Genomic DNA, 27,509 nt, shown 5'->3' with positions numbered 1-27,509 from the left:
TGCACACCTCGGCACCCTCAAACCAAGTCCCCAGTGCCTTCAGGTAATCAGACCTGTTCGTGAAGGGGACCGAGGACCAGTCAGGCCAATTGCCGAAGAACATGGCCTCACTCCTTTTTCAGTTTACTCTGGTTCCTGATGCCAACTCAAATTGCTCGGAAATGCTGATCAATCTGCCCACCAATTGTGGATCCGAGAGAAGACGGCAACATCATCCATGGAGAGGTTTTGGGATCTGAGTGCCCCCACTGCCTGACAATGTCACCCCTCTTATATTCTCATACTTCGTGAAAGATTTAGCAAAGAGTTTTGTACAGTACATAAATAAGACAGGGGAGAGGGAGAAATTGATGGGGAAACAATCCATTCCTGACCCATTGATTTGGACTGTACTATAGATAGTTGTGCAGAACAGTTCCTTATTCTCTCTCCAAAGTACATTTTAGGGAGCATGAACCTGTGCAATCTCCTAGTCCACACCTTCTCCTGGTCCTCTATGACCAGGCAGCCCTTTGTCCTGCACTTAGGTGATCACACTACCAAATGTTAGCTGTAAGATCCTGCCCAAGGCCATTGACAAATGGATCAAGTCTGCTCTTGGACAAATGATCAAACCAGACCTGTGCTGTTACTGGCAGAAAAATATTTGGCAGCCTCCTGGTTCTCAAGGGTACTATCAACTGCATTGAGGTCAGCATAGACCTGGAAGACTAAAGAGCCTGTTTCCACACTGTACCTCTCTATCTCATTCTATCCATACCAGCAAAAGGGATATAATAGTGTCTGCATGTGTGAAATATGGGATTTAGGAGTGAGCTAATGGCGACATGCCAGCATGAATTGCCTCTTGCACCACACTGCCAGTCAAGTTACGATGAGGGATTTCGTGAAGAACCCCGCTTCCACGCATGCGTATCATTCTTCAAAGCAGCGGTGTGAGGTCACAGGAACCTATAATGATCTAACATAGTAAGATTATCAAAGAGATACCAGTTTTTGATATGATCATAAGAGGGTGGGAGCGGAGGGCACGAAATCCCTCATCGTAACTCCTCATAAAATACAGATCAAACTTCAAACTGGTAAGTTCTCGTTTAATCTTACTATTTTACTTCGTGAAGATTTCAAAGCTCTGTGACCTCATGCCGTGGAACGAGTCCATGCTTCACAACTGCCTTGGGTATTGGGAGAGAGCATCATTAGTAATTTTAAAACACAATTATACAAAGAGTTGTGTGGTATAACGAAAAAATATATAGAATTATGTTAAATTTGAGAATCATAGCCCTGTAACCTTTCGGGCAAATTATTTTGTTGAACGTAAAATGTTTTCTGAATACAATGATGGCTCCAAAAAACAACTGGTTTATTATAAAACCTGTGGAAAACCCTTTTTGGATGACCATCCTGCGATTCTGAGGATTTGGTCTGTGGGTACCTGTACAATTTTTGCTGCGGATGTTGCTGCAGCCCTGGTGGAATGAAAGTTAAAAACATTAGTGTCTATTCCTGCCATCTTTAGGACATATTTGATCCACCTTGATATAGTTTGAGTCGTGACTCTTTCATGCGGTTTCTTGTAAGAGATAAACAACGCCATTCTCTGACCTCGAATGCTCTTAGTATATTCTATGTATTGTTAGATGTGTCTTGCTATACACAGTCGTTTGTCATATGGGTATACCATAAATTCAAACACTTGACCCGATGAACCTGGTCTGTTTTCTTTTATTAAATCCTGTATGACAAACACCAGTTTCTCGGGTGAGATGATCAGGGAGTCCAGGCTAAGTTTGCTTAATGGCTGGACTCGTTGTGCGGTAAATAACACCATGAGCATAACCATCTTCCTGGTCCGTTGCTGAAGTGACAATGCTGTTATGAGCTACAAGCTCCTCAGCATGTTGAGAAACGACACCCACGTCCCAGATTTCGGCGTACCTGGTTTTCTTACCAGGGGTGCGTTCCCACCGCGTGCCGCTCCGTTCCTTGTGATAGGTAATTGGAGAGTGCACTTGTGGCACTATTGATGGCACTGTAGCTCCATCAATTATCATAATGGAGGCTTGTTAAAATTCCAATACAGCCAGAATGTTCTTGGCCTTTTGGTCGAGGTTGTTGTCCAAGCAGTATATGCCCCATTTCTTGATGTGTCCAAGGTACTGCTTCCGTGTTGACAGTCTTAGTGCAGATGAGATGAGATTCATCGTCCTGTCTGACAGCCCAATGCCGTGTAGTGGGTCTTTTAGACTCTACAAATCAATAAATCCATAGTCTTATGACATGGATGACTGCCTCCAGTCACTGGATAAATTAATAATTTTTGGCTATGTTCATTAGGGAACATGGTTCTAACACCATCCCCTGTATGACCGAATACCATGATTTAGTAGGCCAGTCGGGTACTCTGAGAATTCCAGATGCCGAGTGTAGTTGAATTTTCCCTAGTACCCCATTGATGGGGCCGAACGGGGGAAATACATCACCCTATGGCTTTGTTTACATAACAATGCCAAGCTGGTTTTAGAATTTTGTTTATCTCAGACCGCTGGGACCGACCCCCGTACTGACGGTACTGGTCCCTCGCGGTCGTTTCAGCCGGTCAACCCCACTCCAATGCCCTCAGTTCTGGGCATTCCTGCTTATATGGTCCTTAGATAATGGACATATAAGATATTAAACTGATAATAACAGCTCCTATAGTTGATCTTAGCCAAAAGGCCCAAGAAGCGATATCTGGAACTAAAAACCCCGCTGGGCCCGACCCCGGTACTCACATCACTGGTCCCTCGCGGTTGATTGCAGCCAGTCAACTGCACTGCAAAGTCCTTGGCCTCGGCGCTGGCCGTTAGTGCTGCTGCTGAGAAATAAATTTTCCCATCGTGCTGGAGCGAAGTTGGGCACAGGTGTTTTTCCCTCTCCGGGAATCGATGTGCCCATCTGCTCCTGCTGCTGCCGGCTGCCGCTGCTGCTCCTGCCGCTGCCGCTGCTCCTGCCGCTGCCGGCTGCCGCTGCTGTTACTGTTCTCCTGCCGGCTGCCTGCACTCCGCGGTTCTCCCGCCGGCTTTCTGCAGCTTACATGGATCCGGTCCATGTCTGCACCTAAAGGGTAAGTAGAAGGAAACGCAGAGTCTCTTACCTGCTGTTCCCGACTTTTCATTCTCCCGCTGGTGAACGTCGTTCCCTGCGTGTCGGGTTCGAGCCGCTCGGACCGACCCCGGTGTTCACGGGCCCGGTCCTTCGTGGCAGATCTGCAGCCGGTAAAATCCGGCTGTTCCTAGGGACCCCTTGGACCAACCCCGGTGCTTACCTTTTGAAGAAGGTTTTCGGCCCGAACGTCCCCAGTTCCTTAGCTCCATTAGTGCCGCTGCACTCGCTGAGCGTTTCCAGTATTTTTAAGTTGCTGTGTACCCCGGGTACTTACAGCGCTGGTCCGTAAAAGCTCTCTGTCCTGCTGCCTCCCATCTGGCCGCTAGCGACTGCTCCCAAGCCAGTCTCGCTTGAGACTGGCATACGGGACCTCTTTGCTTTGCTTCCCGCCCGGCCGAGAAGTGAATTTTGCCGGTGCGGGAGCGAAGTCGGGCACAGGTTTTTCCCCTCCAGGGAAACTCATGCTGTTGCTGCTGCCGGCTGCTTGCACTCCACGGGTCTCCCCGCCAGCTTTCCGCAGCCTCCTAAATGGTAAGTAGAAAAAAGGAACACAGAGTCTCTTACCTGCTGTTCCCGACTTTCAAATTCTCCGCTTGGGGAACGTCGTTCCCCCCTGTGTGACTCGTTGCAATGCGTGTAGCGATATGACACGCATGCGTGGAAGCGGGGTTCTTCACGAAGTCACTCACGTGACTCCGAAGTAAAATAGTAAGATTACACGAGAACTTACCAGTTTGAAGTTTGATCTGTATTTTATGAGGAGGAACGTTGAGGGAATACGTGAAGAACCCCGCTTACGACGCATGCATGTCATCCTTTAAAGCAGCGGTGTGAGGTCATAGATATCCTATATTGACCTAACATAGTAAGATTATGAAAGAGATACCTGTGTTTGATATGATCATAAGAGGGTGGAAGCAGAGGGCACGTATTCCCTCAACGTTCCTCCTCATAAAATACAGATCAAACTTCAAACTGGTAAGTTCTCATTTAAACTTACTATTTTACTTCGGAGTCACGTGAGTGACTACATGAAGATTTCAAAGCTCTGTGACCTCATGCCGTGGAACGAGTCCATGCTTCACAACTGCCTTGGTTGTGGGGAGAAATGATGTTAACATCATTAAACATAATACGATATTGAAACCCAACTGTAAAATATTAAATCCAATTATTGCCCCTATAGTGCAGTGAATTATATATGCAGACTTAAAATTGGAATGTAGTAACTCTGGCACAATGGTGTTGAATGCAGAGCTAAAATCGACAAACAAAATCCTTTCATAGATCCCCTGGCGATCTAGGTGCAGGAGGATGAAGTGTAGGTCCAGGTTGACTGTGTCATCCATAGATCTATTGGCACTGTATGCAAACTGCAGAGGGTCCAGCAGGATGTTCATGATATTTTTCAGCTTGGCCAGCACAAGCCTTTCAAGGGTTTCATGACTACAGAGGTCAGTGCGACAGGCCTGTAATCATTGCTGACTGTGTGAGCAGTTGCCATCGCTGGATTACTGTTATCTTGTTGACATTCACTGCCAACTATAACTTGCATCCTCAACAGAAATTATTGGAATTGGATAAGTAACAGTTTCTGATGAAATGCATGGCACAGAAATGCAAGTTGACTAAGACGTCAAAAGCGTACTTTCTGCATATGGAATCTATCCTTTGGTTTATTTCATCGATGGACGATGTGAAGACTTGAGCTTGAACTGACCCTGCAAATTGTTCAGAATCCACAATCCCAGCAACAGGAATGTAATGGGGCCCACAGGATGAAATGTGGGATTAAGGAGTGGGTTGGTGGAGATATGCCAGCATGAATCATCTCTGAAAGAACTGCCCAGCTCACCACTAGGCTGAATGGTAAGCATTGGTTTATTGAGTTTGTCTGTTTACATTTTGTTAATATTTTTAATTAACTTCTAAAATGTTTCAAACAATTCTCCCACGCAACTACATACTGGAGGCAATTTACAGCGGGCAATTAACCCAACGACCTGCACATCTTTGGAAGGTGTGATGAAACTGGAGCACCCAGGGGAAGCGCAAGCAGTCGCAGGGAGAACACACAAACTCCACACAGTCAGCACCAGAAGTCAAGATTGAACTCGGTTCACAGAAACTGTGAAGCAGCAGCTCTACCCACTGCTTCGGTGTACAGTGTTGAAGAATTCGCCCACTAAACGAGAGAAAATATTCAAGCTGCAGCTTTGAGGAAAACACTTATTTCAATAATTCCTTAAATACACCCAACCCATCTCTCATTGGCCCCAAAATCGAATTATTTAAAAATGTAATTGTTGAAGACATTAAAAAGCTAACGTAAGATATGAATGTCAAACTACTCAAATAAATCAATCTTGCTGCAAGTGAAATAAGCTATCGAGGATGCTGTGCCTGACGTTAATATAGAGCAGCAAATAGTCCAACACATGAAGACTTTGCCGGACGGAGTCCTACTGGACAAGGGAGGGAACGGCTGACGCGAGCACAATGACTGGATGAACCTCTGTAGATCAGTGACATGCTAAACAAATTCCGGGAGCAAAACCATGAATATTTTAAAATAATTTTATTTAGATCCACAATGTATTAAATAATAATAAACAGCAATAAAACAGAATATTTACAATCAGTAGAACTTCCCAGTTACAGTGACATGTGCAGTCAGGAGCTCCAGGCCCCTGTCCTTGTATATGGGCAAGTACAGTACAGGTGACAGTGTCTTGTTTATTTTGAATGAGGTCTTCTTGTGTTCACACTGAGTTCAGGTTCTCAGGAGTTTCATTCATGGTTCGTGTTTCCATCTTGAGAACTCATTCCCTTGTTTGAAGACTCCTCCTGAGATAATTCTGTTGACTTGCTTTTCATCTGTTTGACAAGATAAATAATTACTATTTGAGAATCATGTCCAACGCAAAGTTTAAATAATTTTAGTTTATAAATGGATAACTGTAGCCACTCTGAATTGTAAGTGCTTTCATTGCAGAGTAAACACTTTACAAGCAGAGTTGCAGTAAAATATTGATATACTGGGGCATTGAGATAAATTCTTAATGTAATAGAAGTGAGTTCATCAGTTGGTCACGGCTGTGCTGACCTCATCCTGCATCCCACTCGCACTCTCCCAGAACAGGTAATTATACTCTGTTAAATCTTGACAATCTCTGGGATGCTCCCCTAATGAAGCTGGTGGTTATATGTCCAACACCAGGATTGTCCTCAAGGAGATTGCCATTTCTAATTCTAGTTCAAAATTAAGTGAAGACCAAACTTACACAGGGGGAAGTTGGCAATCCTCAGCCTCTGAACATCCAAAAGCATTTGTGCAACGATATCCCCTCCCCCTCTTTCTAATGAGTATGGGTAGTAATTTATTAATGAGAAACCAGACCAAGCTTCTTTATCTTAACAATAGATATGGATTCTCTGATTATACTTACATTGGAAGACTCCTCGATTGATGTCTCTTCTGACTTGTCTTGCACCTGTGTGAAAATATTGAGATTTATATATTCAGTATTAAATAATAAAAATTTACAATTCATTAATAAATGAATTGTAAATTATGCCACATATCAGGGCAAATCAGGATTTGAGAATCTGTGTTGGAGTGGGAAAGTCCTCACCACAATATTTGCATTTGCTCTGCTTAATGAAGCCTGGATAACATGAGGAGTGGGGTCAGTGGAGCCAACTCAACAATTCCCCCTCAGCCCAACTTCCCCTGGGGAATCAAACAGTATAATCCCTTTTGAACTGCATGAGCAACAATAAATGGCTGCCATTCTCCATTCCAACATAGTTCAACCCAAGATATTAAACAATATCAGAAAAATAATTTGAAAAGGTTTCTGCTTATACTCACATCGTCTGAATCCTCGAGTGATGTCTCTGTTGATTTGGTTTTATCCTGTTTGGAAATAATATTATATACTTAGTGCAGAATAATAATAAGTAATTTTGAAAATATATTAACTGCTATCATATTTCTGAAACAATCACATTTTTCCCACAAATTTCCTGGAAGTTCTGCCACATACTCTTGATTCTAACTTTCCCCAATTCAGTTTATCGTTTTTTTTGTTTTTGTTTTTTGCTCTGCTTCAGATCGTACTACAGTTTTACAGATTGTATAATGTTGTGTTCATCAATATTTTTTTTTTGTTTTTGTTTTTTTGTTTTTGTTTTTGTTTATTAATATAATACAAAACAGTACAGTGGAACCTAATTTTAGGTGCCAACTATGTCATACCGTAATCCATTCTATGTACAACCTCTAGTTTTATGTTTTGAGAAGGAAGTAAGCAAGACAAGAAAAAGAAAACATTTAATAAATTGTTAATATAATTATTTAGTCTTCTAGCTAGAATCTTTGCTAAAATTTTCTGATCCATATTTAGAAGTGAAATAGCTCTATAAGAACCCGGTTCATCTAAATCTTTATCTTTTTTTGGTATAAGCATTATTGGTGTTTCTGCTAGGGCTTCTGGTAGTTTATTTTCGGTATAAGCCTGCATGTATAAATTGAATAATCTTGGTACAATTGACTCTTGAAATCTTTTATAAAATTCATTACTAAAACCATCTGGTCCTGGGGTCTTCCCATTTTTCAGTGAGTTTATTTGTTTTATTTCTTCACTAGTAATCCGTGCTCCTAATTGCTCTTGTTCTAAACTATTCAATTTTGGGAGATTGCAATTATCTAAAAAAATTGTAATTTTACTAACATCTGTATAGATGTATATAAATTATGATAAAATTGGGCAAACCTCTTATTAATATCCTTTGGCAGTGTTAGAAACTCACCCTTATCCGATTTAATTTTAGTGATAGTTTTTTCCTTTTCTTGTTGCTTCAGTTGCCTCGCAAGTAATTTATGTGGCTTATCCCCAAATTCGAAGTGTGCTTGTTTTGTAATTTGTTCATCAATATTGAATGCTACTGAACAAGGAACTTCATTGCATCCTGGTGTATATGACAATAGACTAATTTATATCTGCAATTACCTGCATGCACAAGTATTAAATATTGATTTCTAATGGAGTTCTTATTCATTGTAAAGTTTCTGGTCATTTCAGACTTGTGGTTCGGTACAAGTGGAGCAAGCTATTAGAAGGCAAATGATCTGTTGCCTTTGTTACAAGAGGACTTGAGCACAAGAGTACTACAATGACATGGAATCTTTGTGTGTGTTGTGTACATTTTTGGTCTCTTTGTCTAAGGAAGGATATGCTTGATATAAGGAGTGAAACAAAGGTTCACCTGGATGGGTCCTGGAATGGTGCATCTGATGCATGATGAGAGACAGAGTAGGGTTAGACCTTTACAGGTGAGGTGATTGCCTCTCATGGACATAATTATGATAATGTGTGGCAGGAGTGAGAGAGGGGATGTTTCTACTCTCTTAGGTGTTTGAAGCTAAAGTAATGGATGGATCAATTAGGATTGAGCTGAGGAAGAACCTCTACACTGGGAGGTGGATTTTGGGTCTCATCCCAGAGACCAAAGGAGGATCAGACTCTAAGTTCAGTCAAGGGTTACAAATTTAGTTTAGTAAAGATGTGTTGAGGTGAAGATAATATTCAAAGACTACTCAGTACTTTCCCTTGTACTGTTTGGAATGGACATATCCATTTAAATCCTTCCACCACGTTCTGACAAATCAGCCTACGTTCTACACCTTAATATAGTTGAGAATCAAGCACAAATTAAACTTACATTTGAAGATTCTTCCAGTGAAGTTTCTTCTGACTTGCTTTCCACCTGTATGAAAGCATTATCATTTAGGAAATAAGCAGAGGAATGGTTTGGTAGATAAAAAGCATTACTAGATTTTCTCCAAATGCTAGGCTAGAATATTGAATTATAAATGAGGGATTCTTAACCCTACATTCCTGAGTATTGATTCAATGAAGTAGTGTTGGACTGAGGAAGCTGAATTGAAAGTCTACATTGGCTCAGTATTCAATAAAATGCCTGGTAAAGTGGCTGTGCAGAGTCAATTGATATTCCTGTGACAGGTAACACAGGCATCAATTGCCATTGACTTAAATGAAGCTCTGGTATCCCTGCAGGAAGGATTTGTACTCAGTGATGGCTATTGGTGTCAGCCTAGTAGACACTGCTCCTGTAATTTTGTCTTGTTGATGCTAAGTTCATCTTCAGTGGACACCAGGTCCATTATACAGTGAAATTAAATATCGGAATCCCCTCCATCCACTTCTGACTGAGACATTTTCGCTTTCTCACTTACCATTCTGAATGGACAAGCTAACACTTCATTGCTAACAATTAAGATCAACAATAGAAATCATCTGACAAAATACTAGTTAATACTCACACTTGAGGTTTCTTCTAGTGATGTCTCATTTGATTTGCTTTGAGCCTGTTTGAAGAAATTTACATTTAGATCTTTATAACAAGAACTAAAGAAAGATTTTGTAAAATATTTCATGTTAAAAGTCTCACTATTGCTGAAGTGTATAACAGTGCAGTTACCTCAATACTGGTTTCATTGGACTCTGATGAGTCACTCTCGCTGTCAATGGTCTTCAGACCGTCACACTCCACATCAACGTCAGCCACTTTATCAGCAAAATATTCCACACGGCTTTTGCAAAACCCTTTCTCCTGTGAAAATATAGCATAATTATTCACCGATCAAAACTCAACTAAATTAAAGTGATTAATATATAACACAATTAACAAGCTTTTGTTTAATACAACTCAGTATGTATGGTCAATTCTATGATATAATTTACATATCTAGGGCTTTCTATGATGTTGCTCATTACACACAAAAATTCTAATAGTTTACAATATAACTCTGGACTCACAGCAATGTTCTTAGGACGGAAGGTGCAACTGGGATCATCAAATTCCTGTCCAGAATTCTTGGAACAGACTGTTTCTTTCACGGAGAATGTTAAATCCACATTGTATGACAGTTTACCCGTGTGATAGGTCTGTTGAAAAGAAAATAGTTTATTGATGAATTATTCTATCTGCTGTTCTTACAATGATCTGATTAAGCTTAGATGTACACAGGTCTTTTCTTCGGCAGATGTTTACATTGGCTGTGCCAGTATCATCACCCATAATGAGCAAAATACTTAAATAGCCCAAAGGTAAAATTCCGACCTTAATTCCAAATCAAGTCTAATCTGTGATTCAAGATTTAAGTACAGATTTGGGATTTTAATTTTTGATCTAATATTCATTGAAAACTATGTGAAATAATATAGAGCACATGTTTAGTAATTAAATCCTCACGTTTAAACCTTATCTGAACTCATACTTATCTCATACTTCTAATCAGATGGATGATGCTATTTAACCAATCAAGCCTATACTGGCACCCAGCAGAACAATCCCATCTGTCCTATTCCCCTCCAACCCTTTAACTGATTCTCACCCTCACATGCTCACCTCTTCTCCTTTGATTCTATTTGCCATGAAACTCCTCTGGGGATTATTCATAGAAGCCAATTAACTTGCACTCAGCCACATCCTCACAGAACGTAGAGTGTGAAACACAATTAAACCAGGGCACACTTACAGTTGTTACGCCTCTCCTGGTGATCGCACACAAGTTTGTGATCTCGGTGATTTCATTCAGTTTTGCAACAGAGGTTCTCAGAGCATCCTTGGTGCTTGGCACTCCTGCAGAGAGAGAAGGAAAGTTGTACAAGACATTCAAACATGCGTCGGTGAAGTAACTTTGCCTGTTGGTTAATTATCGCTGACTAAAGCTCATTACCAGTAACTCATTGCTTTCTGAAGCCCTCCCCCTCCCCAGTACCTACCTGAGCAGTGGAGGATCTGCACGGCAGCGATGGCGAGGAGGAAGGATTTCATTCTCCCTTGTGTAGGATCAGTCGGCTGGGTTCTCAGAGTAAAGTTGCTGCTTCTCTCTCTCTCGATCTGCCTTCACCTCGCTGCCTTCGGTCTTTATACCGTGCACCTCCACCACATACAAACACTGACTCATGTTTGCTCAACTTGTTAACTGTGGTCACCGGAACCAGATGAAAGGTGGGCTGTGATTATGGGCAGAGCTTCCTCATAGAATCGTCATCATGTTTAGATTTGGTGGTAAAAGTATGACATCAGATTTGATGCCTCAAAATATGAAATAGTAAATTCACAGAAGAGAAGAAACTATCAACTCTGGTTTGCACAAAACTGCTTTTCAAATATATAAATTAAGGGATGATTTATTTGCAGTGCACTGCCAAAACCCTGTGAATTACCTGGAATTTCCAGAATACTGCTGCAGTGTCAGCAAACTAAAGTTTCTGGTCACTGACTTCAGAAAACGAGATGGAGTACCCACTGCAGTCTACATCAATGGTGCTGAAATGGAGATGATCAAGTGCTTCCAATTCCTAGGCATAGATATCATCAACAATTAGTTCTGAGCCAACCACATTGAAAGTACCGACAGGAAAGTACAACAATGCCTCTACTTCATAGGTTAATTGATTAAAGGGGCAGAATCCGGCCATTTTGTCCATCATGTCTACTCCCCATTTCAATCATGGCTAATTTATCTTTCCCCTCAACCCTATTCTCCTGCCTTCTCCCCGTAACATCTGAAACCTTTACTAATCAAGAATCTGCTAAACTCATCCTTAAAAATATCCTTTTCAGCAAACTGTGGCAATGAATTTCACAGATACACCTTACTCTGACAAAGGAAATTCTACCTCATCTCTTTTCAATAGCTATGGCGTATGATCCTAGACTCTCCCATGAGCGGTAACACCCTCTCCACATTCACTGTACCCAGGCTTTTCACTCTTCTGTAAGTTTAAATTAGATTGCCCATCATGCATCTAAACTCCATCGAGTACTGGCCCAGTGCTGCCAAAGGTGTATCGTATGTTAACCGAATCATTCCTGGGATCATTCTCATAAACCTCCTCTGGATGCTCTCTAATGCCAGCACATCCTTCCTCAGATAGTTCTTCAGAGGTGTTAAGACATTCACCGTATTTCAAATAAACCTTAGTAATGTCTACATATGCCCCTTGGAAAGCATCGCATCAGGATGGGTCAAAGCGTGTTTTGCAACAAATTAACGCAGGACCACAAAAAGCTCAGAGAGCCGTGAATGTAGCCCAAAATGCCAAGTAAACTCGCCTTCACCCCCAATTGCCCCATTGACTCTATCTACACTTCTTACTGGCTGGGGAAAGCCAGCACATTCAAGAACCAACTCACATCGCTCTTACTCCGTCTTCCATCTAGCAGTCAATACAAAAGCTCGAAAGCACGTACCATCTGATTCAAGGACAACTTCTTCCCAATTGTTATCAAACTCTTGAATGTCCCCTCATATGCTGAGGATGAACTCCTGATCCTTCAATCTATCTTGTTATATCTTTAACCCACACTTTCCCTGTAGCTGTTATGCTATATTGTGCACTCTGTTTATTTTCTCTTTGTATTAACTCTTGTACTCATGTAAGGTGTGGATATCAGAATTGAGTTTGGATATGGTCAAGAGGCTTAATCATCGTATGAAGTGAAAACAGAACAATTAAATTCTTATTGCAACAGCATAGCCAGCCTTGACACTGTCGACAAAATACATTGTGATGCATCCTGATAGGATGCTTTCTACGGTAACTTACGCATTAACTTGGCAATCGGTTGATCTATATTACTATAAGTTTGATCTTGACCACTTCCTGTTGTTCTGTATATTGATTTTAGAAAAAACATTGCCATTTACGGAAGTGGTTTTTGGACATCTTACTGAGCGTCCCCCTCCGCTGCGCAGGACAAGAGGAATTTTCCCATCGATGAAAAATAAAAGAGTTATTAGTGTTTAAGAAATGTTGGGATTCTCTCTCGTGAAGGCCACGCCCCTAAAACCCGGAAGTGTTAAGTGCCTCAGTCACTCTCTGCAAGATGGGGGAGCGAGAGGGTCATGTCTCTCAGTCTGAGCTGTGAATAACACTGAACACATGTCTACTAAACTGTGGGTACACAAAAATGCTGGAGAAACTCAGCGGGTGCACCAGCATCCATGGAGCGAAGGAAATAGATAACGTTTCGGGCCAAAACCCTTCTTCAGACTGTCTACTCTACTAAACTGTGAATGGTTTTACTGACCTGTCAGTGCCCTTATTGTGGTTTTAAAATATAGTTTGGAAATGCTAAAGCTGTGTTGCCTTTGGTTTGGAAATGCTAAAGCTGTGTTGCCTTTGATTTGGAAATGCTAAAGCTGTGTCGCCTTTGATTTGGAAATGCTAAAGCTGTGTTGCGTTTGGTTTGGAAATGCTAAAGCAACATTGCCTTTGGTTTGGAAATGACAAATTAAAGTTGCCCTGCCTAATTATAGTTGCCTTGCCTAATTAAAGTTGCCTTGCATTCTATATAATTAAAAGTCTAATCTTGACCACTTCCTGCTTGCGCTTTATATTGATTTTAGAAAAAATGCTACCATGTACGGCTGTGATCTTTGGCCATCTTACTCAGTCTCCCGCTGCTCATCAGGTGACGAGGATTTTTCCCATCGATGAAAAATAAAAGAGTTATTAGTGTTTGAAAAATGTTGAGATTCTCTCTCCTGTCAATCATGCCATGAAGGCCATGCCCCTTCTGGTGGGAGGGGGGGGAGGGACTATAAAACCCAGAACTGTGGGCATGGCTCAGTCTCTGCAAGATGGAGGAGGGAGAGGTCACGACTCGCTGTCTTTACTGGCCTTGCACCCTGCTTGAAATGGTATGAAACTGCACTTGAATTTGGTGGCCTTGCACCCTGCTTGAAGTGGTAAGAAACTGCACTTGAATTTGGTGGCCTTGCACCCTGCTTGAAATGGTAAGAAACTGCACTTGAATTTGGTGGCTTTGCCCCCTGCTTGAAATGGTAAGAAACTGCACTTGAATTTGGTGGCCTTGCACCCTGCTTGAAATTGAATTTCAAGGAATAGCTGTGAGTGAACTGCCAGCCCACCAGCCGTGAGTGAGCTGCCAGCACTACAGGCTTGAGTGACTAGGCCACCAGCCCAATAATCCATTTGGCCCACAATGTCCATATTAGCCCTCTGTAAACCAGTCCCTTCAGCCCACAACACCCATACTAGCACTCCAGAAAGCCCCCCTCCCCCCACTGGCCACCAATATTGGAATTGGTGGAGAGTTGGAATATTGCGTTGGTGGATCAACCCTCCCATGTGAACATGAGACCCAAAGGGTCCCACTTAGTTTAGTTATTTACTATTTTGCTTCTTGGTCTTTAATTCTGGCCCTGCCAAAAATAGGAAGGAATTTCTCTGTGTTCACCTTGCCAAAGCCATGACCCAGGGAAGGCACAGGAACACAGAGAATACAGCGGTTGTCTCAAATTTCCAGTGACTGGGTTCAATCCTGACCCTGACTGCTGCCTATGTGGAGTTTGCATGTTTTACATTTGTCCCTGTGAGCTTCCTTCAGCATTTCAAAAATGTGTGAATCAGTTGGGAGTGAGGGCACGGCTGGATGTGAGGGGCGGAGGGCTGTGCAGCCTTTAGAGTTTAGGGAGAAGCAGCCGAACTGGCCCCTGTTCGTCCGCTGAGGACCGGAGAACCAGAGTGACAATATAGAACCATTGACCATTGAAAATTGATCAAGCATGATTACACCAAGATTTATACGGCTACATGTTCAACGTAATTTCTCTACTTTTGCTTTTGTCCCTGTGGAAATGAGTCCAATTGTCTTGAACTCTGCCTCTACTGCCTTCCCCACCACTATTGCTACTTTCAGCGGACTGTCAATCAACACACGCGGACCTGTTTGCATCTCTTAGACACATTTTTTGATATTACCTGGTTTTCTTATTCTTCAGAACACTTTGCTGCACTTCCCTATGAATTTCTTTCAAGTGGATTGTAAAGTGGGGTCTGAGCAACACTGCTAACCTTGGGAATTGAAATGTCTTGAGTGAGTGGTATAAATAAATTGCAGGCTGTGTGAGCAGTTGCTATCACTGGGATCACAGTCATCTTGTTGACGTTCAATGCCAAGCATAACTTGCATCCTCAACAGAAAGTATTGGAATTGGATAAATAACAGTTTCTGATGAAATGCGTGACCCAGCAATGCAAGTTCACCAAGAAATCAAAAGCGTACTTTCTGCATAAGGAAGGTATCCTTTGGTTTATTTCATTGATGGACGAGGTGAAGACTTGAGCTTGAACTGACCCTGCAAATTGTTCAGAGTCCACAATCCCAGCAACAGGAATGTAATGGGGCCCACAGGATGAAATGTGGGATTTAGGAGTGGGTTGGTGGAGATTTGCCAGCATGAATCACCTCTGGAAGCACAGCCAAGCTCAACCCTCAGCTGAATGGTAAGCATTGGTTTATTTAGTTTGTATGTTTACATTTTGTTAATATTTTTAATTACTTCCAAAATGTTTAAAACAATTCTACCACCAACGACATACCGGAAGCAATTTACAGCAGCCAACTAACCCAACGACCTGCACATCTTTGGGAGGTGTGAGAAAGTTGGAGCACGCAGGGGAAATGCAAAACTGTCACAGGGAGAACACGCAAACTCCACACAGACAGCACCAGAAGTCAAGATTGAACTCGGATCACTGGAACTTGAATCAGCCGCTCTACCTGCTGCATCATTATACACTGTTGAAATATTCACCCACTGTGCTCCCACTGAACAAGAGAGAAAATATTCAAGTTACAGCTTTGAGGCAAACACTCATTTCAATAATATCTAATCCTTAACTACACAGAACCCATTTTTCATTGGCCCCAAAATCTACTTCTACGCGCATTAAGTGAGAGCTCGAGCAATGTCCCTGCTGTTGCTGTAGGACACATCCGTTGACTGATGAAGTTCTTCATGCCCAACTCCCACCAAACTCGGTCACGTGACCATCCCAGCCCTACTGATGAGGTTTTGGCCTATAAGGGGTTACCACTGTAGTAATTCACGCGTTGTGAATAAAACTATCTTTATTAGCAAATACAGCTTTTAAACACACGAGTGTTAAGTGAGAGCTCAAACAAAGTTCCTGCTGTTGCCGTCGGACACATCCATTTACTGATGACGTTCTTCACTCCCAACTCCCGCCAAACTCAGTCATGTGACCATCCCAGCTCTATTGACGAGGTTTCAATCTATATGTGTCTCAACCACTAGATGGCGCCATAGGAGACTTTAACAAGCTAACACACACGATATGAATGTCAAACAACCCAAATAATTCAATCAATAGGTGCAGGATTAGGCTATTTGGCCCTTTGGTCCAGCACCACCATTCACTGTGATCATGGCTGATCATCTACAATCAGTACCCGATTCCTGCCTTATCCCCATATCCCCTGACTCCACTATCTTTAAGAGCAGTATCTAGCTCTCACTTGTAAGTATCAAGAGAACCGGCCTCCACTGTCCTCTGAGGCAGAGAATTCCACAGACTCACAACTCTCTGTGAGAAAAAGTGTTTCCTCATCTCCATTCTAATTAGCTTTCACCTTATTCTTAAACTGTGGTCCCTGGTTCTGGACTCCCCCAACATCAGGAACATGTTTCCTGCCTCTAGCATGTCCATACCCTTAATAATCTTATATGTTTAAATAAGACCCCATCGCATCCTAAATTCCAGAGTATACAAGCCGAGCCGCTTCATTCTCTCAGTATTTGACAGTCCCGCCATCCCGAGAATTAACCTTGTGAACTTACGCTGCACTCCCTCAATAGCAAGAATGTCCTTCCTCAAATTTGGAGACCGAAACTGCACATAATACTCCAGGCGTGGTACCACCAGGGCCCTGTACAACTGCAGAAGGACCTCTTTGTTTCTATACTCAACACCTCTTGTTATGAAGGCCAACATGCCATTCGCTTTCTTCACTGCCTACTTTCCTGCATGCTTACTTTCATTGACTGACGAACAAGGACCTATGTGGAACGTTATCAAATGCTTTCTGAAAGTCTAGGTACACTACATCCACTGGCTCTCCATTTTCCTAGTTACATCCTGTTTAACTTCCCCTTTTCCCAACTTAACACCATTTAGATAATTATCTGGCGATCGCTTCGCCGAATTCCTCCGCTCAGTTCTCAATAACCAACCTGATCTCCCGGTGGCTCAGCACTTCAACTGCCCCTCCCAATCCGAATCCGACCTTTCTGTCCTGGGCCTTCTCCATGGCCAGAGTGAGGACCACCATAAATTGGAGGAGCAGCACCTCATATTTCGCTTGGGCAGTTTGTACGCCAGCAGTATAAACATTGACTTCTCTAATTTCAGGTAGTCATTACTTTCTCCTCCCCTTCTCAGCTTTCCCTCAGCACGCTGACGCGACCTCTTCCTTTCTTCCTCCCCCACCCTCACATCAGTCTGAAGAAGGGTTTTGACCTGAAACGTTGCCTATTTCCTTCGCTCCATAGATGCTGCCTCACCCGCTGAGTTTCTCCAGCATTTTTGTCTACCTTCGATTTTCCAGCATCTGCGGTTCCTTCTTAAACTAATTATCTGCCTTCCTGTTTTTGCTACCAAAGTGGATAACCTCACATTTATCCACATTAAACTGCATCTGCCATGCATCTGCCCACTCTTCCAACCTGTCCAAGTCAACCTGCATTCTCATTGCATCCTACTCACAATTCACAGCATTGTGTCATCTGCAAATTTGCTAATGTTACTTTGAATTCCATCATCTAAATCATTGATGTATATCGTAAATAGCTGTGGTCCCAGCATCGAGCCTTGCGGTACCCCACTAGTCACTGCCTGCAATATTGAAATCCCTACTCTTTATTTCATGTCTGCCAACCAATTTTCTATCCATGTCAGCACTATACCCCCAATACAATAACCATATAACAATTACAGCACGGAAACAGGCCATCTCGGCCCTACAAGGCCGTGCCGAACAACGTTTTTTCCCTTAGTCCCACCTGCCATAACCCTCCATTCCCTTCTCATCCATATGCCTATCCAATTTATTTTTAAATGATACCAACGAACCTGCCTCCACCACTTCCACTGTAAGCTCATTCCACCCCGGCACCACTCTGTGAGTAAAGAAGTTCCCCCTCATGTTACCCGTAAACTTCTGTCCCTTAATTCTGAAGTCATGTCCTCTTGTTTGAATCTTCCCTATTCTCAAAGGGAAAAGCTGATCCACATCAACTCTGTCTATCCCTCATAATTTTAAAGACCTCTATCAAGTCCCCCCTTAACCTTCTGCGCTCCAGAGAATAAAGACCTAACTTATTCAACCATTCTCTGTAACTTAGTTGTTGAAACCCAGGCAACATTCTAGTAAATCTCCTCTGTACTCTCTCTATTTTGTTGACATCCTTCCTATAATTGGGCGACCAAAATTGTACACCATACTCCAGATTTGGTCTCACCAATGCCTTGTACAATTTTAACATTACATCCCAGCTTCTATACTCAATGCTCTGATTTATAAAGGCCAGCATACCAAAAGCTTTCTTTAGAACCCTATCTATATGAGATTCCACCTTCAAGGAACAACAGATCCCTCTGTTCAACTGTATTCTTCAATTCCCTACCATTTACCATGTACGTCCTATTTTGATTTGTCCTGCCAAGGTGTAGCACCTCACATTTATCAGCATTAAACTCCATCTGCCATCTTTCAGCCCATTCTTCCAAATGGCCTAAATCACTCTGTAGACACAATGTGCCATAATTTTGCCCACTAATCTCCTATGTGGGACCTTATCTAATGCTTTCTGAAATTCTAGGTACACTACATGCACTGGCTCTCCCTTGTCCATTTTCCTAGTTACATCCTCAAATAATTCCAGAAGATTCGTCAAGCATGATTTCCCCTTCGGAAATCCATGCTGACTCGGACCGATCCTGTTAGTGCTATCCAAATGTGCTGCAGTATCTTCCCCACCACCGATGTCAGGCGACCAGGTCTATAATTCCCTGTTTACCCAGACGTGAGCACAATGACTTCGCCCCCAATCCAGCAGGCAAACTCTGTAATCAGTTTCCTGCAAAACAAAAACCAATCCCAGAGGTAAGTTTAAAACTTACCTTGTTGGTTGAAACTTACCGCTAGACAGTGCAAATGCTGCCATCAGTCGGCTCATTTGCTCAAAGCGAGTCAACGTAATGACGCGCCAAGTGGGATGACGGCCTTCTTCACGTAGTCACACACGTGACTACGAAGTAAAATCCTCTCATAGGTCCCCTGGCGGTCTAGGTGCTGGAGGATGAAGTGCAGGCCCAGGTTGACTGCAACATCCACAGATCTATTGGCCCGATATGCAAACTGCAGAGGGTTCATCAAAGTTCATGATATTTATCAGCTTGGCCAGCACAAGCCTTTCAAGGGTTTCATGATGTATCCTCTATAAGGATTGTATCATAATTGTATAATAGTTTATTATGGATATATGTTTGTATTATATTGTGGTGGTGGGTCCTGGCTTGTTTTATTGAAGTGTAAATATTATTTTGTAATAATTGAATACATTTTTTGATAAATTTAAAAATAAAAAAATAAAAAAGGGTTTCATGACTACAGAGGTCAGTGCGACAGGCCTGTAGTCATTACTGTGTGTGAGCAGTTACTATCACTGGATGACAGTCATCTTGTTGACGTTCACTGCTAATCATAACTTGCAACCGCAACAGAAATTATTGAAAATGGATAAATAACAGATTCTGTTGAAATGCATGGCACAGAAATGCATGTTCACCAAGAAATCAAAAGCGTACTTTCTGCATATGGAATCTATCCTTTGGTTATTTCCATAGATTGACGATGAGAAGACTTGAGCTTGAACTGACCCTGCAAATTGTTCAGAGTCCACAATCCCAGCAACAGGAATGTAATGGGGCCCACAAGATGAAATGTGGGATTTAGGAGTGGGTTGGTGGAGATATGCCAGCACGAATCACCTCTCAAAGAACTGCCCAGCTCACCACTCAGTTAAATGGTAAGCACTGGTTTATTGAGTTTGTCTGTTTACATTTTGTTAATATTTTTAATTAACTTCCAAAATGTTTCAAACAATTCTCCCACTCAACTACATACCGGAGGCAATTTACAGCAGGCAATTAACCCAACGACCTGCACATCTTTGGAAGGTGTGATGAAACTGGAGCACCCAGGGGAAGCGCAAGCAGTCACAGGGAGAACACACAAACTCCACACAGACAGCACAAGAAGTCAAGATTGATCTTGGTTAACTGGAACTGTGAAGCAGCTGCTCTAACCGCTGCATCGTTGTACAGTGTTGAAGAATTCACCCACTGAACAAGAGAAAATATTCAAGCTGCAGCTTTGAGGAAAACAGTCAATTCAATAATATCTAATCCTTAAATACACCCAACCCATCTCTCATTGTCCCCAAAATCGAATTATTTAAAAATGTAATTGTTGAAGACTTTAAAAAGCTAACGTATGACATGAATGTCAAACTACTCAAATAAATCAATCTTGCTGCAAGTGAAATAAGCTATCTAGGGTGCTGTGCCTGACGTTAATATAGACCAGTAAATAGACCAACACATGAAGATTTTGCCAGACGGTGAAGCTCCCACATCAGGAGTCCTACTGGACAAGGGAGGGAATGGCTGATGCGAGCACAATGACTGGATGAACCTCTGTAGATCAGTGACATGCTAAACAAATTCCGGAAACAAAGCCGTGAATATTTATTAATAATTTTATTTAGATCCACAATGTATTAAATAATAATAAACAGCAATAAAACAGAATATTTACAAACAGTAGAATCTCCCATTTACAATGATATGTGCAGTCAGGAGCTCCAGGCCCCTGTCCTTGTATATGGGCAAGTACAGTACAGGTGACAGTGTCTTGTTTATTTTGAATGAGGTCTTCTTGTGTTCACACTGTGTTCAGGCTCTCAGGAGTTTCATTCATGGTTCGTGTTTCCATCTTGTGACCTCATTTCCTCATTTGAAGACTCCTCCTGAGATAATTCTGTTGACTTGCTTTTCATCTGTTTGACAAGATAAATAATTACTATTTGAGAATCATGTGCAGATGCAAAGTTTAAATAATTTTAATTTATAAATGGATAACTGAAACCAGTCTGAATTGTAAGTGCTTTAATTGCAGAGTTAACTCTTTACAAGCTGAGTTGCATTAAAATATTGATGTACAGGGGCATTGAGGTAAACTATTAATGTAATAGAGGTGAGTTCATCATCAGTTGGTCATGGCTGTGCTGATCTCCTCCTGCATCCCACTGGCACTCACCCAGAACAGTTAATTATACTTGGTTAAATCTTGACAATCTCTAGGATGCTCCCCTATTGAAGCTGGTGGTTATATGTCCACACACCAGGATTGCCCTCAAGGAGATTGCCTTTTTCTAATTCTAGTTCAAAATTAAGTAAAGACCAAACTTACACAGGGTGAAGTTGGCAATCCTCAGTCTCTGAACATTTGTGCAACAATATCCTCTCCCCATCTTTCTAATGAGTTTGGGTAGTAACTTAATAAAGAGAAGCCTAATCAAGCTTTAACTTAACAATAGATATGGATTCCCTGATTATACTTACATTGGAAGACTCCTCAATTGATGTATCTTCTGATTTGTCTTGTTCCTGTGTGAAAATATTGATATTTATATATTCAGTATTAAATAATAAAGACTGTGAAGTAACCACCGAACAAAACCTTTAATGAATGAATTGTAAATGATTATATGAGGGAAAATCAGGATTTGAGAATCTGTGTTGGAGTGGAAAAGTCCTCATAAAAATATTTGCATTCGCTCTGCTTAATGAAGCCTGGATAACATGAGGTCAGTGGAGCCAACTCAACAATTCCCCCTCAGCCCAACTTCAATATAATCAATATAAACAATATAATCCCTTTTGGACTGCATTGAGCAACAATAAATGATTGTCTCATCTTCTATTCCAACATAGTTCAACCCAAGATAGTAAACAATATCAGAAAGATAATTTGAAAAGATTTCTGCTTATACTCACATTGACTGGATCCTCGAGTGATGTCTCTGTTGATTTGGATTTGTCCTGTTGGGAAATAATATCATATACTTAGTACAAAACAATAATTAGTAATTATTTTTAAATATATGAACTGCTAACAGACTTCTGAAACAATCACCTCTTTCTGCAATTACCTGCATGCACAAATATTAAATATTGATTTGTAATGGAGTTCTAATTCATTGAAAAGTTTCTGGTCATTTCAGACTTGTGGTTGAGTACAAATGGATCAAGTTATTAGAAGGCAAATGATCTGTTGCCTTTGTTACAAGAGGGCTTGAGCACAAGAGTACTACAATGACATGAAATCTTTGTGTGTGTTGTGTACAATTTTGGTCTCCTTATCTAAGGAAGGATATGCTTGATATAAGGAGTGAAGCAAAGGTTCACCAGGATGGGTCCTGGAATGGTGCATCTGCCGCGTGATGAGAGACAGGGTAGGGTTAGACCTTTACAGGTGAGGTGATCGCCTCTCAATGGACATAATTATGATAATGTGTGGCAGGAGTGAGTGACGGGATGTTTCTACTCTCTTAGGTGTTTGAAGCTAAAGTAATGGATAGATCAATTAGGATTGAGCTCGGAAAGAACCTCTTCACTGGAAGGTGGAATTTTGATCTATCATCTCAGAGAACTAAGGAGGCGCAGTCACTAAGTTCAGTCAAGGGTTACTGTTTCAGTTTAGTAAAGATGTGTTGAGGTGTTGAAGATAATATTCAAAGACCACTCACTACTCTCCCTTCTACTGTTTGGAACGGACATATTATGAGTAAATATTCTTCCAAAATATTCTGACAGATCAGTCTACATTCTACACCATAATATAGTTCAGAATCAAGAGATAACAATTCACAAATTAAACTTACATTTGAAGAAGCTTCCAGTGAAGTTTCTTCTGACTTGTTTTCCACCTGTATGAAAGCATTAACATTTAGAAAATAAGCAGAGGACGGGTTTGGTAGAGAACAAGCATTAATAGTTTCCCTCCAAATGCTAGGCTAGAATATTGAATTATAAATCAGAGGTTGTTAATCCAACATTCCTGAGTATTGATTCAATGAAGTAGTGTTGGATTAAGTTTAGCTCAACTGAAAGTCTCACTCTCTACATTGGCCCAGTATTCAATAAAATGCCTGGTAAAGTGGCTGTGCAGAGTCAATTGATATTCCTGCGACAGGTAACACAGGCATCAATTGCCATCTACTTAAATTAAGCTGTGGTATCAAAATGAAGAATTTGTCCTCAGTAACTACTATTGGTGTCAGCCTAGTAGACACTGCTCCTGTAATTTTGTCTTGTTGATGCTAAGCTCATCTTCAGTGGACACCAGGTTCATTATACAGAGAAATTATATATCAGAATCCCCTCCCTCCACATCAGACTGAGACAACACGCTTTTCACTTACAATTCTGAATGGAAAAGCTAACACTTCATTGCTAACAATTGAGATCAACAAGATAAATCTTCTGACGAATTACTAATTAATACTCACACTTGAAGTTTCCTCTAGTGATGTCTCATTTGATTTGCTTTGAGCCTATGTGAAGAAATTTACATTTAGATCTTTATAACAGGAACTAAAGAAACATTTTGTAAAATAATTCATGTGTTAGAAGTCTCACAATTGGTTTATAACTGTGCAGTTACCTCAATACTGGTTTCATTGGACTCTGCTGAGTCACTCTCACTGTCAATGGTCTTCAGACCTTCACATTCCACATCAACGTCAGCCACTTTATCAGCAAAATATTCCACACGGCTTTTGCAAAACCCTTTCTCCTGTGAAAATAAAGCATAATGCAGGGAAATTATTCACCAATCAAAAATGAATTCTGAATCAATAATTAAAATACAACTCAATTTACAGATTTGTGTTTAATATCACTCCGTATATATGGTCAATTCTATGATATAATTTACATATATAGGGCTTTCTATGATGTTACTATTAGATGCAAAAATTCTAATAGTTTACAATATAACTCTGGACTCACAGCAATGTCCTTAGGGCGGAAGGTGCAACCGGAATCCTCAAATTCCTGTCTAGAATTCTTGGAGCAGACTGTTTCTTTCACGGAGAATGTTAAATCCACATTGTATGACAGTTTACCTGTGCGATAGGTCTGTTGAAAAGAAAACAGTTTAGTGATGTATTATTCTATCTGCTGTTCTTACGATGATCTGATCAAGCTTAGATGTACACAGGTCTTTTCTTCAGCAGATGATTACAATGGCTGTGCCAGTATCATCACCCATAATGATCAAAAAACTTAAGTAGCCCAAAGGTAACATTCCAACCTTAATTCCAAATCAAGAGTAGTCTGAGATTCAAGATTTAAATAAAGATTTGGGATTTAAATTCTTGATCTGATATTCATAGAAAACTGTATAATAATATAGAGCACATGCTTAGTAATTAAACCCTCACATTTAAATGTTATCTGAACAGACACATTATCTCATACTTCTAATCAGACGGTGTGAGGCTATTTAACCCATCTGGCCTATACTGGCACCCAGCAGAACAATCCCATCTGTCCAATTCCCCCTCTTTATATTCCCCTCCAACCCTTCAACTGATTCTCACCCTCAAATGCTCACCTCTTTGATTCTATTTGCCATGAAACTCCTCTGGGGATAATTTATAGTAGCCAATTAACTTGCACTCAGATACATCCTTACAAAACATAGCGTGTGAAATACAATTAAACCAGGGCACACTTACAGTTGTTACACCTCTCCTGGTGATAGCACACAGATTGGTAATCTCGGTGATTTCATTCAGTTTTGCAACTGAGGCTCTCAGAGCATCCTTGGTGCTTGGCACTCCTGCAGAGAGGGAAGGCAAGTTGTACAAGACATTCAAACAAGCGTCGGTGAAGTATTTTTGCATGTTGGTGAATTATCACTGACTGAAGCTCATTACCAGTAAATCGTTGCTTTTTGATGCCCTCCCTTTCCCCAGTACCTACCTGAGCAGTGGAGGATCTGCACAGCAGCGATGGCGAGGAGGAAGGATTTCATTCTGCCTCGTGTGGGATCAGCCGGCTGGGTTCTCAAAGTAAAGTTGCTGCTTCTCTCTCTCGATCTGCCTTCACCTCGCTGCCTTCGGTCTTTATACCCTGCACCTCAACCACATTCAAACACTGACTCATGTTTGCTCAACGTGTTAATCGTGGTCACCGGAACCAGATGAAAGGTGGGCTGTGATTACGGGCAGACCTTCCTCCTAGAATCGTCATCATGTTTAGATTTGGTGGGAAAAGTATGAAATCAGATTTGCCTCAAAATATGAAATAGTAAATTCACAGAGGAGAAGAAACAATCAACACTGATTTGCACAAAACCGCTTCACAAATATTAATTTTGGGATTATTTATTTGCAGTGCACTGCCAAAACTCTAGGAATGATTTGGAATTTCCAGAATACTGCTGCAGGAAAAATGAGCAATGTCAGCAAATTAAAGAAGCTGGTCACTCACTGCAGAAAACGAGATTGAGTACCCACTGCAGTCTACGTCATTGGTGCCGAAGTGGAGATGATCAAGGGGTTTCAATTCCTAGGCATAGATATCACCAACAATTAGTTCTGAGCCAACCACTTTGAAGCTACTGACCGGAAAGCACACCAATGCCTCGACTTCATAAGTTCATTGATTTAAGGGGCAGAATCAGGAATTTGGTCCATCAAGTCTACTCCCCATTTCAATCATGGCTGATTTATCTTCCCCCGTAACCCCATTCTCCTGCCTTCTCCCCGTAACAACTGACACCTTTACAAATCAAGAATCTCCAAACTCCTCCTTAAAAATATCCTTCTCAGCTATCTATGGCAATTAATTTCACAGATACACCTAACTCTGACTAAAGAAATTCCTCCTCATCTCCTTTCTAAAGCCTCTGATCCTAGACTCTCCCATGAGTGGAAACATCCTCTCCACATTCACTCTATCCAGGCTTTTCACTATTCGGTAAGTTTCAATGAGAACGCCCATCATGCTTCTAAACTCCAGCGAGTACAGGCCCTGTGCTGTCAAAGGTGCATCATATGTTAACCCAATCATTCCTGGGATCATTCTCATAAACCTCCTCTGGACGCTCTCTAATGCCAGCACATCCTTCCTCAGATACTTCTTCAGAAGTGTTAGGACATTCACCATATTTCAAATAAACCTTAGTAATGTCTACATATGCCCCTTGGAAAGCATTGTATCAGGATAGATCAAAGCGTGTTTCATCAACAGCTCTGAACAGGACTACAAGAAAGCTCAGAGGGTTGTGAACGTAGCCCAAAATGGCAAGTAAACTTGTCTTCATCCCCCATTGCCCCAGTGACTCTATCTCCACTTCTTACTGGATGGGGAAAGCCAACACATTCAAGAACCAACTCACATCCCCGTCATTCCCTCTTCCCCTGTCTTCTATCAAGCAGTCAATACAAAAGCGTGAAAGCATGTACCATCTGATTCAAGGACAACTTCTTCCCAATCAAACTCTTGAACGAACCCTCATACTTCCGGAAGTGGCGGCGCTGCCCAAACCGCTGCGGCTCGCCTGCAGTCCGTCTGTCTTTCCTTTTTTTTGTTTTCTTTTGTTTTCATTTTGTCTTGTTAGCTGTATGTTTTAATCTATTTTTAGTTGTGTATATTTGGGGGGTTCGGGAAACTTTAAAAAATCTCTTCCTTCAACGGGGATGCAACCTTTTCCCTGTCGTATCTCCGTCTCCCTCTGCGCTGAGGCTTAATATTGAGGAGCTGCTTGCCTCCAACTAGAATCGACCTTGGGGGCTCTGGTGGCAGAGCCTGTCGACTCACCATCACGGAGCTGTCTGACTTCGGAGGCTGTGGTGGCGCTGTGGCTGCGACCCGACTTCGGAGCTTCGGAGGCTTCGGCCGCGGGCCCTGTAGACGGTAACATTGGGAGCTCGCAGGTCCCTGGTTGGTGACCTATTTTTGGGAGCTCCCACAACAGCAGCTTCGTCCTCTGGACTGGAGGATAGCGGCTTCATCTGCCCCGATTCGTGGAGCTTGAATCGGCGCCGGTATTTACCATCACCCGGTGGGGGCTTGAACCTCGAGAGCCTCTAGGCAGCGGGCAAACAAGCAAGGAAGAGATAATACTTTTTGCCTTCCATCACAGTGAGGAGGTGCCTGGAGATTCACTGTGATGGATGTTTGTGTTAAATTGTGTTTTGTTGCTTTTTTTCTGTCATGACTGCAAGGTACGCAATTTCGTTCAAACTTGTTAGAATGACAATAAAGGAAATTCAATTCAATACGCTAGGGGTGATCTCCGATTCTTCAATCTATCTTGCAGTGCTTGTTATTTCTTTAACCCACACTTTC

The 27,509-nt window shown here is 41.7% G+C and overlaps 3 protein-coding genes and 1 pseudogene across 4 annotated transcripts in view; 1 reads left to right on the top strand and 3 right to left on the bottom strand.

Moving 5' to 3' along the window:
* Positions 1-27,509, top strand: part of LOC129698985 (secreted phosphoprotein 24-like) — a 165,434-nt gene that overhangs the window by 7,156 nt on the left and 130,769 nt on the right. The gene's annotated exons all lie outside the window — the stretch shown is intronic.
* On the bottom strand, positions 2,631-2,734 carry LOC129699174 (U2 spliceosomal RNA; annotated as a pseudogene).
* Positions 5,714-26,352, bottom strand: LOC129698988 (secreted phosphoprotein 24-like). 2 transcript variants are annotated; one of them, XM_055638535.1, is made up of 9 exons: positions 25,137-26,352; positions 24,890-24,993; positions 24,159-24,287; positions 23,812-23,943; positions 23,657-23,701; positions 8,878-8,922; positions 7,025-7,069; positions 6,600-6,644; positions 5,714-6,027 (listed from the first exon to the last, which is right to left on the bottom strand). In XM_055638535.1, exons 1-9 carry the CDS (start codon positions 25,186-25,188, stop codon positions 5,941-5,943), a joined length of 684 nt encoding a protein of 227 aa, XP_055494510.1. In that variant the 5' UTR covers positions 25,189-26,352; the 3' UTR covers positions 5,714-5,940. The 2 variants fall into 2 exon arrangements, with proteins under 2 accessions (XP_055494510.1, XP_055494509.1); XM_055638534.1 differs by lacking the exons at positions 5,714-6,027; positions 6,600-6,644; positions 7,025-7,069; positions 8,878-8,922 and adding exons at positions 19,735-21,142; positions 21,708-21,752; positions 22,143-22,187; positions 23,030-23,074.
* LOC129698993 (secreted phosphoprotein 24-like) lies at positions 9,470-11,094 on the bottom strand. Its single transcript, XM_055638544.1, has 5 exons — positions 10,965-11,094; positions 10,718-10,821; positions 9,996-10,124; positions 9,658-9,789; positions 9,470-9,544 (listed from the first exon to the last, which is right to left on the bottom strand). Exons 1-5 carry the CDS (start codon positions 11,014-11,016, stop codon positions 9,485-9,487), a joined length of 477 nt encoding a protein of 158 aa, XP_055494519.1. The 5' UTR covers positions 11,017-11,094; the 3' UTR covers positions 9,470-9,484.

This window comes from Leucoraja erinacea, chromosome 7, assembly GCF_028641065.1.
Source record: "Leucoraja erinacea ecotype New England chromosome 7, Leri_hhj_1, whole genome shotgun sequence".
Taxonomy (NCBI): Eukaryota; Metazoa; Chordata; class Chondrichthyes; order Rajiformes; family Rajidae; genus Leucoraja; species Leucoraja erinaceus.
Note: the sequence above shows the minus strand (reverse complement) of the source record. Positions and strands in the feature narration are given on the sequence as shown.

What these genes read in the sequence shown, in the direction of transcription:
- LOC129698993 (XM_055638544.1), bottom strand. Translation starts at nt 11,016, where the DNA reads ATGAAATCCTTCCTCCTCGCCATCGCTGCCGTGCAGATCCTCCACTGC. An exon ending in GCAGATCCTCCACTGCTCAG is followed by an intron (nt 10,822 to 10,964) that starts GTAGGTACTGGG and finishes CTCTCTCTGCAG; the next exon opens with GAGTGCCAAGCACCAAGGAT. An exon ending in CCAATGAAACCAGTATTGAG is followed by an intron (nt 9,545 to 9,657) that starts GTAACTGCACTG and finishes TTCTTCAAACAG; the next exon opens with GCTCAAAGCAAATCAAATGA.
- LOC129698988 (XM_055638535.1), bottom strand. Translation starts at nt 25,188, where the DNA reads ATGAAATCCTTCCTCCTCGCCATCGCTGCTGTGCAGATCCTCCACTGC. An exon ending in CACTAGAGGAAACTTCAAGT is followed by an intron (nt 8,923 to 23,656) that starts GTGAGTATTAAT and finishes GCTTTCATACAG; the next exon opens with GTGGAAAGCAAGTCAGAAGA. An exon ending in CACTCGAGGATTCAGACGAT is followed by an intron (nt 6,645 to 7,024) that starts GTGAGTATAAGC and finishes ATTTTCACACAG; the next exon opens with GTGCAAGACAAGTCAGAAGA.